The following is a 13548-nucleotide window of genomic DNA, read 5'->3' as shown; positions in this document are numbered from 1 at the left end:
ACACTGTACTAACAAGGGTTCTAAACAGAGAAGAGTTTACATTTGGAACCTGTGTGTTTCTAGATATAATACTGGCTTCCTTCCTGTGACTTTCTAACTTGTGCAGCTTTGGCATGTCAACATCTCTGAACAGAGTCCACAGCACATGCTCGAGACCTCCATAGGTGTCTGTAAACAGATGGGACCCAGCTGTCTGCCACTGGCAACAAATCCACTTCGACTTCACTCTGCCTGTCACCTGCCCTCAACCTCAGCCCTGTTGCTTTCCCATGCTGTTTATCCAATCATATAATTAGCCTCAATCTTCAGCCTTTCTTAGTCCAATCATATAATCCCTTTTTCAATGCATGACTAGACATAAAAACAAAGGGCAAGCATTTAGTTTCTGGAGGCAAATGCAGGAAAAAAAAAACACATTCGGTGGAAAGCCCCTGGCCTGAGTCAGCAAGTCAGAGGTGAATGACCATTTGGGAGGAAGGAGATACCGCCCCTTTGGCACAGGAGTGCGATGGAAACAGAACAAGCTGCTATTTTGGAATAGGAGACATCCTTTCGTTGTGGCAGAGGAAGAGGCAAGAGGAAGAAAGAAAATCATAACGGAAGAAAGTTAATGGTAGTTCACAAGTCATCATTACATGTCAGACCCAACATATCTTCTGAAAACAAGGATATCTGAAGTGAGTTTATCTTATATTTGTCCCAACTTATACTCTGCTAGGAATTATTTACACAAGATGGTGGAACATTGAGGACTTAATCAAGGTCAGGCACTAGTTCTGAATCTCAAACACCACTCCAATTCCTCCAAAACGTATCGGTTGGAGTTCTATCACCCCACAGAAGTATAATAGTTTCAGTGCTCTACCGCCCACTTCTTTTTTTTTTCATGGCTATTATTATTCATAGCTTCTGTCACAAAGCTCTTGACACTAAAATCACCTCAGAACAGATTGTAGACGAGGAGTATCACTCTGTCTTTCCAATTTATTGACTGTTTTGCAGCGTACAGGGCTATGGGTCCCAGGAACTAGACGTTCGTACAATCTAGATGTTTAGATTGTAGCGCAGGCTTTATCTGAGGTCATGTGGAATGCAGTTTTAAGGTGTCGTTCTTATGTAGCAGATTGTTTGAAGCATTGACAGGTTGTTTTAGCAGTTCGTATCAGTGCTGATGTATGTGCAAAGAGTACACAGCTGCTAAGCCACCTTGTCTCCATCAGCTGCACTCAAAGGAATGGCTTTCAGAGCCTTCCAAGTCATTAAGAGCATCAATTCATGTGCTCCTATAAGAAATTACACAGTGCCAAAAGCTTGAACGGTGGGCTGGATTTCATTATCCCACACTAGGCACATGATTATTTAAAATTTATATTACTATAATTACTTAGCTTTTATCATGGTTTACAATTCTGTCCAAAGGTAAGATGTTTAGTGGTAAACAAGCGTAAATATAGTACTGTGGTTTGAAGTTATGCATGTATAATGAATACAATAAAGTTGAACTAGTGTTGAAAATCTTTGCCATAGAAGAGTATGACCTTTTCAGAGAACTGAGATGACATGAAATAAAGCACATTATGTACCATTAATTCTCAGTTCTTTAAAGTGTATTTTGCCATTGCATGCCATTGTACAAAGTGGAAAGAGGACATACTTTATGATCACGTTACATCCATACAATTAAATTTTACCTCTGCATTTAACCCATCCATATCAGTGAACACACTCTCACTACAGAGATTAATAGTAGCAACCACACACACACACACACACAGAGCATTAGGCAGTCAGCCTGAGCACCCGGGCAGAGGTTTGACTGTTGGGTGCCATTCTCAAGGAATGTAGATGTTCCTGCCAGTTGTGGTCATCGGACCAGTGACCTTCTGGTACCAAACAAGCTCCTGCCCCAAATATGCACTATGATTTACTGTATATTTATGTATATTTCCCTGTAATTTCCCTTACATGTCCGCATTGAGCTAATGGTGTTGCGTATTCACTTGTTCACATTTTATTTAATAGTAGTTTCATTTGTGTGCATTTTGCTGATAGCAGTTTCTTATGAAGCAGTTATTAGCTGTTAGCAAAATAGGTCAAAGTTATTTTATAATATTCTACTGTGCATGAATCTTATATAGATATTATATAGACACAGTAGTCTATAGATCATGTTTTATAGCTATTTATAGATGCAGTATGACCATTTCGTAAACCACACAAGTCTGTTTCAGATTATTCAACAACTTGACATGGTTTGAGGTTTGATGATTTAGACGTGCAGTCAGCTCAATGCTAATCAGTGGGATGTAGACTTCCTTTACCACATGCATGTCCTCAGTGCTCAACTGAAGAAGCAAACAACAGACACCAAACACACTGAGTGTATTTGGGGTAGAGAGAAAAATGGGAAATTTTCATTTTACATCATACTTCCACTTGAAAATGCAAACTTCGCAATTACTAAGAAACTAATATGAGAGCTATGGAATTTCAAGAGTGAGTGTTCAAGTGCTTGACCCTGCATTCACACACATGCACAAACAACCCCCCCTAAACATTTCATTTGCTTGCTCAGACCACAGCTGCTCCACACTGGAACGCTAGGGGGCTGTTTTTTTGCTTCTACATTGTCTGCAAGACCAAAGTTGGCTCCAACAGCCAGGCTCTTTGTGCTGCACTTGTCCATGGCTGTGCAGTTTGACCGCACTGCCTCCTTTTTCAATTTAATTTTTCTCGCGGGATCTGGGTTGCTTTATATAATATATTTCCATCCTGCAGGAGGTGGACTCGGCATTGTTCTTTGTCTTGCGCTTGGCTGCAATCAGTTCCAGTGCAGGGATCACAGACTGGTGTGTTTTGCTTTTAAACTGCATTAAACACAGTGCGCACACTCCCTTTGATCCCCATCCCCTCCATCTGTGCCCGTCTATTATTTATGTTGTTATTTACTTTGAAGAGAGGCTGCTGTAATTGTGTGGCCTTTGCTGACCTGTATAAACCCAATGTTTAGCAAAGAGATCAGGCCTCCCATCCTGTCGGTGTGTGCAGTAAACTGCTGTTGATGGAGCGTCTGGCAGTGGTATAGTAGCAGCTATGTGGAGCGAGAGTGTGCAGATGGTAATCCTCACCACTGGTGGAACACTGGAACATCATACGGAGACATGGCTATGAAGGCCATGGGATTGGTAATATGGAGGCCACTGTTAGGGGTTGGTAATATGTTAATATAGCTGTGAATATCATAAAACATGGAATCACAGTAAGGGTTCTTAAGATTCCTGTTGTCATTAATATTTTTGTTTTATGCAAAATTACATTAAAAGAACAGTAATCTGATTTAAAATGATATGTACATACTTTCCTTTTAAAGTTTTATATAATTTAAATTAATAAATAATTTAATAATAAATCATTTAAAAATATATATTCTGATATGTACTGCTTTCTGAAAGGTTTGTTTTCTCTATATTTTTGGCTAGATTTGGTTGTATGTTGTTTTTTTTTTAACTGGCAGTAAATGTGTAGTCAGTTCTCTTCATGTGAGACCTTGAGTGCACATCAGGATCATTAATCTGGGAATGTGCTGACTTCATGTAGCTTCATCCAATACATCAGTGTCAGAAACTGCATGGAAAACTATAGATAATAAGTCATGTTAAAAGTTCGCCTTGCTGTTTAAAGAGCAGAAAAGGATCAAGACTCCCTAGAAGAGAAGTAATAGCTTTAACTGCTGTTTAACTCCTAACAGCTCCAAACAATGTCTTAAGGAATTTCTTACTTCAGTCTGACTAAAGGCAGGTTCCTTGGCACTCCAAGAAAAAAGAGAAACGTTTCCCAAAACCCACAACTCACTCAGTCATCACACAAACCTACCCTTAATTACCCTTAGCAGGAAGATGGCAATCTTTCTGCCAAGACACATACTGCTGCGTTGCTGGTAATCAAAGGTGGAATAGTGTAATTTATTAAGATTTCACTTGTTCCATCAACCACGCTTGATCACTTGATTTACGGTTTTCTACAGAAAACTCGCTGCTTTCTGGAGTTTGCAGTCACATTTTCCCAAGTTCTTTGCATGGCCCATGTCTGTGTTTAAAAACTCTTACAAAGTCCTACTTGAAATATCAGTCATTCCTCAGTATTTCACAGCAATGCCATTAAAGAAGATGACCTCCAGAAGCCCCAAGACACATATGGAGAAGCGATTTCAGTTCTCAGGCACTGGATGACATAACATGAGACACCATCCTCTCCTGGAAGCTTTAAGGACCCACTCACCAGTCACTGAGGTTGGAAAGTGGTGATAGCTGTGCTTGTAAGTGAGGAATCTGCTGCTCTGTGCTTTGAGGGCTATTAGATACTCCACCACTTATTACTTTTCCACTGCCGGTTGTCTTCTTTGCTTGGAAACATTTGTAATGTACTAGGATCTTGTGCAGCTCTGTTTTGGTGTTCCTAATGGAAGCCACACACACTGTGCTCTGTAGGAGTCTCTGTTAAAAGGAGCATGATTGTTGATTGTCTGGGACTACGTTAACAGTCACAGGCTCCAGCCATTTATTGGGATTTGTGGTGATAACTGATACTCCTGTGATGGGAAAAAGATCTCACAATTCAGGAACGGTCAAAAAGCGATGGTAACTCCCTGTGTAAACTGAGGTGCCTGTGGTGTGTGTGTGCGCAATGATGTGTGGTATTAGATCATGTCCTGTGTAAGAAATTTTTGTTGCTAAAGCAGTCCTTAGGTCTTACCACGGTTTCTCCGCTGGGGCCCATTGTTAATATCCAATGTAATGTGCTGGAATGATCTTTCTCCTTCTTCATCCTGTTTTCTTTTTTCTCTGTTCAGGGACAGAAAGGTCATCCTGGTCCACCTGGCCATCCTGGAGAACCTGTGAGTTTGTTTTTTTTTCCTTCTCTCTTTTTTTTTTTTGGAAGGGGGGTGGGGGGCTGGTTGATGGTTATAGTTCATTATAAGTGTAATTAACGTTATATCTGCATTAGAACTCTCACATGTCCATTACCTCCCATAACCACAGAGTTTTTGTATAAAAGACCAAATAAATTAAAAAATCAATTTGATGCCATTGAACTAAAAATGCATTAGTTAGGTCAGGTGCTGATGTTGGAATCCCAAATGCCACTCCAACTGGTCCTGAAGGCATTGGAGCCTCATTCACTCCAGAGAATGTAGTTCTACTCTTCAACAGTCTAGTGCTACAGGGCTTTATAGCTTTTAAACCAGTGCTCAGCTTTTTGTGTTGTTTGTGTGCTTATGCTCGTGCTTGAGTTGACTTAATTCAGCATGAAATCAATTGAGCTAGATTAGACCTCTGCATATTGTGAAAAACATGTATTTTCAAAATTGTAACTTTACAGGACAAGGAAAAACTTCAAGTCCTTTAGGATTTCTATTGGTCCATTCATTATGAAACTTTCACACTGCTGTGCTCCAATGATAGTAAACAAAAAAAATGACAAAAATGGAGATGCATGTTTTTCATAGTACATTGACTATAAATTTCCTGTTATTTTGAAATATCTCATTAGTCTCTACCGGTTTTACTCATTCACAGCTGGCTGTAACTGTAACTGTCTTAACATTTTTCCAGAATGATTCGGAACATTTACCCAGTACAGTGTGTACCAGTATATAAATTCTTTCCCCTTACAGTCATTGCATGTGGCATACAGAAAGTGTTATACTGACCCTGCATTTTATAATAGAAATAAAGACTCTTAAACCAAGGACACGTCATAAAATATGTTCATATGAGTCTCTCTTGCATTAATATTTCCATACTCAACTGTGGTTTTAAAGCCTATGGGACCGTAATTATAGTTGAATGAAACGAGCCATTGTTTATGGGAGAAGTGCCCAAGCTATTTATGATATTTTGAGGATTCGATTGCAGTCAGCCATGAGAACATTAGTGATGTTGGATCGGTTTTGTTTTGGATCAATGCCGCTCCAATCTTCCCAGAGGGATTGGATGGTGCTCCATGTCTCCAGAGAACAAAGTTCCGCTGCTCCACACCCAAACCCTAGGGGCATTTATACACTTCTAGCGCACACTTGGCATTGGACATGGTGACTCCTAAACTTAAGTGCAGCTGGTTCAAAGCATCCCATTTAATTTCATGCTTCTCTGCAGAGTTTAAACAAACTGAATGCATGTCCCCACAAACCTTAAAGTAGCTGAATTTATAAATTATAAGGTACGTTTTACAAACATTTAGACATGAAATGTAGCGAAGAGGTGTGTATTTGTTTTGTAGCTGTGTATGATCATTCTTTTTTAAACGGTGGAAATAGCCTACTGCTACAGTCTCCCACGTTTACTTTGAGAAATTTATTATTTTTTCATGTCTCCTCTCATTTCTACACTATTTCCACAGGGGGAGCGAGGGCCTGATGGAAGTCCAGGTGCCAAAGGTTATCCTGGCAGGCAGGTGCAGTAAATCTCCTGTTGTGCTGCTGCCTCCTACAGTAGTCCTACAAATATATGTGTGTGGTTTGTCAAGGGAAGTCTATAGGAGGCCCAACAGAAGGCCTTCTTTCTGTTAAAGTCTCAAGCTTTTCTGACAGGCCCAGTCCTCAGAAGCCCTAGCAAATTCCTAGTAATATAAAACTAGGAAAACACATGAAAAACAAAAGTGTGTCTGTTGTGTTTGTGGGTTTAGAGCTGGCCAACAACAGGTATAATCTCCTTTTAGAGGAGCCTAAGGCATGAATAACATTCCCCTTGCTGGGAAACTTCATTTGGCTCATGACGGATGTCTCGCATACAGAACTGAGTATAATTGCAATGGCTGGGCATTATAAATCCCACTGTACTTCTTCCACACAGTCTCCAAACTCCACACATCTGGCAGAGCCGTGTGGATTTGGCCACAGCTGAATTGTTTATGATAGCAGGGGATCACAAATCTGAACCTTTCTTCTGCCTCCATCATTAAAGCCTGGTTTAGGGAACCCAGCTGGATCATTGGTGACTGTTGGTAGCCTAAGCACTCCCATGCTATTTGCAGTGTAGAATTGCAACTTTCAGTTTTATTAAGAACTGAGTATTCTACTCTTTTATTGATTAATCATGTTTATATTTATATATTTTAAATGTATATGTTTTCTATCCAAACTCTAGTCATTGCAAATTTCAACCACTAGTCTTCTGCAATCACTCAATGCTACAACACTAAAAGTGAAGGCTTGCATAGGTAGCCATGAAAAATCATTAGATGGCTAAACACGCTTGGAGGAGGATGATAACTGCTGATATCTCTTAATATGTTATTTTGGACATTTTTGGTGTCAGTGTAATTGTGATCACCGTACTGCAGTGTAGCATAGCTGCATTGTCACACATGGCATCGACAGAATGATGGAACAAGCTACTGAATTCTGGTGCCAGCACACCTTATCCATGCATTGCAGATGAGGAACAGATGTGGTGATGTCTTTTTCGCTGACATGCGTCATTCCCTATAGACTGCAATCAGTGACTTCATTCTCAGTTGGCAGTTTCTGAAGATTCATCATGGTTTCACAACCTCTGAGAGCTCCAGTTGTTTACATTATGGCATGCTTAGAGTGCTCTAAATTGGCTTCCATCACTTGACCGTTTCAGTATTTGCTTCTTCTAAATATTTGAAAGGATGTTGTAGGCAAGGTTGAGTTGTGTTGATAGGAAGTTAGGGAGATGTTACCCCCAGAATGAGTCCAGCTGAAACTGAAACACACTCTATTCTACAACAGTAAAGCTACAAGGCTGGGACTTCAGTACAGCTTTTCTGTTCTTCATTATTGTAGAACATGCTGCCATCATCATGGCGCTTGTCCTGCTTCATTTGTTCTAAGTCAGCACCCTCTCATAGCTTTGAGTGCATTTCTTTCAAGATGCCCTGTCTTAGGCAGAAGTTTGAGTACCCCTGGTGTAAACAATTCAGATGTGGGTTCCATAACATCGGCAGCGTCATTCCCTTTTTAAAATATGCTCTCTAAGCTGTTATTATTAATCAGAGCTGCCAGAACGAAAACGCTACTTTGCAGTCTTGTGTTTTCTAGGGTTTGCCTGGGCCAATAGGAAATCCAGGACCAAAAGGAGTTCGGGTGAGTGATTTTAAGAGGCTTTTAATACGATGTTTATCTTCAGTTCCTGCACAAACCTCCCCACACTCTTAGAAATAAAGGTTATAATAGGATTTTGTTGTAAGAACCCTTTTAATTCACTAAAGAGCTTGTTAATGGATCGATCTGGGCATGCAGAAGCTTTTTCAAATCAAAGAACCTTCACATAATGTAAACGTACCATATGAATGAAAGGACTTTTCCTCGAACCGTACCTACAAATCAAGTCCCATTTAGGAGTAGAAACATTTAATTTTAAGAATGTAGGGGTTGAATTGATTGTGATGTTCTGGATTCTGTATGTTTTTTTATTTTAATTGTAGTGTGGTCAGTTAAAGTAACACAAATTGCATAATGTTGCTGTCTTCGAAACCTAATAAATGAACTTTCTTACGTTTATGCTTAAGTCCTGTATCATTTTCATATGCCAGCTACCCCTTGCAATGTTTGAGCTTTATTTGAACGTTTAATATTTTATGATTTTGATTAATTTCTTGACACAGTATCGGTTTTGTACAAAAGCCAGAATATACATTTAATACAAATCTTTACATACAATTTATTGTCAGAAAATAAAAGGGAAAAACTCATATTTAGTAGATAATTACCCAGATGACTGAGCAAATACATAAATGTAAGGCCAACTTTTGGACCTACAAGGTTTAGTTTTGACAGCATCAGTATGTATACTGTTTTCTGATGTTTTGTGTCAGTGGATAAAATGTATTCTTAATATTAACATTTGTCAGTTAGGCATATGTCAAGAGCATATTTATAAAATTTAATAGCACGCTTCTTGGAGCACCTACAGATGTTTGTTGCTCTCATGTACAATACATATGTGCTCATTTAGATTTTCGCTCACGTGTTTAATGTGTGCTTGTCAACTATTTAAACGTTGTGCTTAGATTTTCAGTGCAGTATCAATGTCATACGTCCTCAGACAATCATGGATTATGGATTTTGACCAATGAAATTGTTACTGCAGCTCTCGTTTTCATTGATTTTATGTATCTGTTTACAGCAGAGCTGATTTGATTACATATTAGCCATGTTTTATATTTTGTCACCAAGATGGTGAAGTAGGATTAAAATAATAAATATGATCTTAACAGATTATTATTACAGAGCTTAGTGAAGTAAACCCTGAAGTGTTTGATACAAAATTATATAACTCAGATTAACAGTTCACAGTTTACATTCATGTTTATTTAACTCTACTTTAAATTCTATTCCACTTTCTTCATATATTATAAAATCCCTTTCCAGGTATTTGTTTGTTCCCTCCATTCTTTTTAAGCAGTGAAAATGACATAGAGTAGCAATATCAGCTGGATCCTTCAAAATCTGATTGGATGAAAACTTATGAAAGTAATATTGCCCTTGAAAATGCAAGCTGAGAATGCTTTGCTAGCACACAGGATTTAGATTAACTTGAGCATGAGCATTTGAAAATCTGATTACAGGCAGCGCAAATCTGAGCAAGAAACATTTTATTTCGCATGAGCAAAACTTTAAATATGAGCTGCTCTCTGCATTAGAATAATACCATAGGCCTACCTTTAATCTCAGTAAGTTAGGGGGCATTTCGTAAGTTCATCAATCAAGTCATTAGCAGGTCTGTGTTGCTTTTGTTGTGACTACACTGCTAGACATAGACATAACAAATACTGACTTCTGTAGGTTACACTAAGCTTGAGTTCTTACTGGTCTTTATCTGTGCTTTATATTTCCATCCACTGTAAAATAACCCTAAGGCTTGCATAATCCCAACAATTACTACATTATTTCAACTGTAAACTTAATATTCCACCAATCAGCAGATGGCTGTGGTCTTATAAATACGCTCAACACTGTAAACACCATAAATATGCTGTTTCTGTGGTCATAGTCATTTCCTATAATAATGGTGTACTGTTTCATTAGACACAAACAGGAAAGTTTCCATTTGAGGTTTTTCCACTGTTTTGTACAAAGAAGTGTCTTAAAAAGAGTGGTGCCTGTATGTGCTGCCAGTAATGCTGATTTTGTATGTGCACTAAAAATTAAAGTGTTTTCACTAACATGTATTATCCTATTTTTTGTTTGTCCTCATTCAAAACCCTTCGAAGTTGCCACTGTGATAGCAAAGTCATAACCATAGTGGATTTTGCTAGTATCAATTTAATACTGATTTTTTTTTCTCGCAGCTTCTATGGGTTTACTGTTTTATCCATTAACAGCATTTTAACCATCATACCTGTGCGTTTAGCCCCTTTGTCATCAGATATAGCCGCCAGCCGGATGCCTCAGTGATCCCTGGTGTGAGGGTATGTGCCCTTGGACTACATCGTGGAAGCCAGCACCATGCAGTCCATGGGCATATACACTTGCCTCAAGGCCTTGCTCTTCATGGAGACCTCCCTCGTCCACTGAGGCTCTCTGCTGGACTTCTGTAGACCACCTCTGAACTTTTAGTTTTAGCATAGCTCCTAGAATACGCATTGTAATATTTCTATTTGTTCTCTCTCCCGTTCTCTCTCTCTCTCTCTCTCTTTGGCTCGCTCATTCTCTCCACTTGTAGGGCTTCATTGGAATTCCTGGCCTCTTCGGTCTCCCAGGACCTGATGGAGAAAGAGTGAGTTTAAGCTGTGGATCCTGACCTTTTACCCTAGCACATGACTATATCAGTGCTTTAACAGTTAGTGCTAAAAATGTTCCACTGCCATTTTCCTCCAGGGACTCATAGAATCTCTCAGATTTTGAGTCATCAAGGCTCAAGTTCACATTGAGGACTTTTATCACCAGCAAAATGCAGCAAGAAACAGGAACTTCCAAATTCTGTGGAAGGTCTTAAATGAGTATCCTAAAGGGAGAATGACAAGTTCCACTGGAGAAAAGGAGGGTCTCTTAGTTTGAAACAATCCAATGGGTAGTACCAGGAAAACATATTATGATCCTTTTCACATCATATTTTTAAAAACCATTTCAACATTGTCTTAGAATAACAGCATAACACCTTAAGAGGGCAGCAATGAGTAGTGCCTTTTTATTATTATTATTATTATTATTTGAGGTTGAGCTGTGTCTGTTGAGACTAGGAAGCAAAACAGCTAGTAATCTAGCCTGGCCACTTAAGCCCTAATATTGCATTTGTAATATATTCTTTCAGACAGCAGTAGCAATCTTCAGGAAGCATGGGTTCATTAATGCAAACTTAACTTTCATCTGGTATGTTGTCATATTTGAAAATATTATGATATTGAATTCGATTAATGCAGACCCAGCAGTACCCACAAGCCACTTCTCTGGCTTTATCGGAGGGAGCCAAAGCACTCGTGCTGATTGTGAAGTCAGTTGAATGGGGCACGCTCCTCTAAAACCGCAAGGATCTCGTGGGTAGAGTGGGCTGAGGCAGCTCTATCAATATTTGCACAGGGTCTTTGTGCTGGTGGAATTCCAGCAAGTCCTACTGTGTGGGAATAGCATTATAAGCTGCTCAGGAGCTGGAAGAAGGCCTGCTGCAGATTAGCAAGATCAGGTCGCCTGTTTTCTGCATTTTCAGGCTCCAGAGGGAGTGAGTTTGTTGTGCTCGGATAGAGTCGCTATTGTGTGAGAGAGAAAAGGGGAAAGGCAGTTTTCAACATGGATGTAGTACATTACATCCGCGGTGATTGCTTATTAATTGACACTCTTGGCACATTCTCTCTGTCTCTCTGTTTCTTCCTGTCCTCTCTGCAGGGTATTCCTGGTGTTCCTGGGAAGAAGGGCAAGATGGGTAGGCCGGTAAAGTTTTCTCTCACCATCCTCTCTCTCTACAAGCCTCTGTGAATGACGTGTGTGTGTGGATGTGTGACCCAAGGCTTGACCAACTAAGGCACTTAGAAACCAGTACCATTTTAAGGGAATAAATATTTAGATGACAGGCAACATGGGCAACTATGTTTTCTTCTTTAAGTACTGATGATATTCACTGTACACTGGGATGAACATTATTGCTGTAATATTCAAAACTATAAAATTGCCCCCTCCCACTATGCTGATTAATATAATTGCACTTCCTTCATACCAACAGTTCTGCTCCAAGCTACTGTACTGACATATATTTCTCCATGTAATCATGCTCTTCATGTAATCAGCAGAAGCATACGTTTGTCAGTTATATAAATATTGTAACAACTTCCATTGCAGTAAAGGCATTTTTGGCCTATAACGTCTTAATCTTACACTAGTTAAAGGTACATTTTCATGTGAATCCAGCTGTGTTTTCAAGTGCAGACATTCAGCCATCCTCAAACGTGAACTATACTGATTAATACAGTCCAGCCTCAACATTGTTCTATATGATCTTTCAAAGGATGATCGATAGAGCCCCAGTGTGTCTCGTTCCATCATGAAGCTACAAATCACAGCACTGAGGAGTTCTGTGAATGATTTTGTAGCTGTGGTTTTAATGGCCCTCACTCAAAAAACGTTTTGGAGCGTGTTCTCTGCTTGAAATCTCTATCCTGTGTTTAACTATAGCCCACATGTCTCCACAAGACTTCAGTGTAAATCAGTCACTGTGCTACAGGCTCTTTGAGAGGAGTGTGTTCTCTCAGAGCTCTTCTACTGCAGTTTGAGTGTGTTCTCTCAGAGCTCTTCTGCTGCAGTTTGAGTGTGTTCTCTCAGAGCTCTTCTACTGCAGTTTGAGTGTGTTCTCTCAGAGCTCTTCTGCTGCAGTTTGAGTGTGTTCTCTCAGAGCTCTTCTGCTGCAGTTTGAGTGTGTTCTCTCAGAGCTCTTCTGCTGCAGTTTGAGTGTCTTCTCTCAGAGCTCTTCTGCTGCAGTTTGAGTGTGTTCTCTCTGAGCTCTTCTACTGCAGTTTGAGTGTGTTCTCTCAGAGCTCTTCTGCTGCAGTTTGAGTGTGTTCTCTCAGAACTCTTCTGCTGCAGTTTGAGTGTGTTCTCTCAGAGCTCTTCTGCTGCAGTTTGAGTGTGTTCTCTCAGAGCTCTTCTGCTGCAGTTTGAGTGTGTTCTCTCAGAGCTCTTCTGCTGCAGTTTGTGTGTCTTCTCTCAGAGCTCTTCTGCTGCAGTTTGAGTGTGTTCTCTCAGAACTCTTCTGCTGCAGTTTGAGTGTGTTCTCTCAGAGCTCTTCTGCTGCAGTTTGTGTGTCTTCTCTCAGAGCTCTTCTGCTGCAGTTTGAGTGTGTTCTCTCAGAGCTCTTCTGCTGCAGTTTGTGTGTTCTCTCAGAGCTCTTCTGCTGCAGTTTGAGTGTGTTCTCTCAGAGCTCTTCTGCTGCAGTTTGAGTGTGTTCTCTCAGAGCTCTTCTGCTGCAGTTTGAGTGTGTTCTCTCAGAGCTCTTCTGCTGCAGTCTGAGTGTGTTCTCTCAGAGCTCTTCTGCTGCAGTTTGAGTGTGTTCTCTCAGAGCTCTTCTGCTGCAGTTTGAGTGTGTTCTCTCAGAG

General features: G+C 40.0%; 1 protein-coding gene across 2 annotated transcripts in view; it reads left to right on the top strand.

Annotated features, from left to right (window-relative positions):
• The window catches only part of LOC136676686 (collagen alpha-1(XXVII) chain B-like), an 87458-nt gene that overhangs the window by 37119 nt on the left and 36791 nt on the right, over positions 1-13548 (top strand). For both annotated transcript variants that reach the window (XR_010796311.1, XM_066653863.1), the window contains exons 8-12: positions 4850-4894; positions 6400-6453; positions 8066-8110; positions 10692-10745; positions 11849-11893. Coding sequence is in view for 1 of the 2 variants with exons in the window: in XM_066653863.1 (XP_066509960.1) it covers positions 4850-4894; positions 6400-6453; positions 8066-8110; positions 10692-10745; positions 11849-11893 (243 nt within the window). In the remaining variant the exon portion in view is untranslated. The remainder of the gene's footprint in view (positions 1-4849; positions 4895-6399; positions 6454-8065; positions 8111-10691; positions 10746-11848; positions 11894-13548) is intronic.

The sequence above is a fragment of the Hoplias malabaricus genome, chromosome X2, assembly GCF_029633855.1.
Source record: "Hoplias malabaricus isolate fHopMal1 chromosome X2, fHopMal1.hap1, whole genome shotgun sequence".
Classification (NCBI taxonomy): domain Eukaryota; kingdom Metazoa; phylum Chordata; class Actinopteri; order Characiformes; family Erythrinidae; genus Hoplias; species Hoplias malabaricus.
Note: the sequence above shows the minus strand (reverse complement) of the source record. Positions and strands in the feature narration are given on the sequence as shown.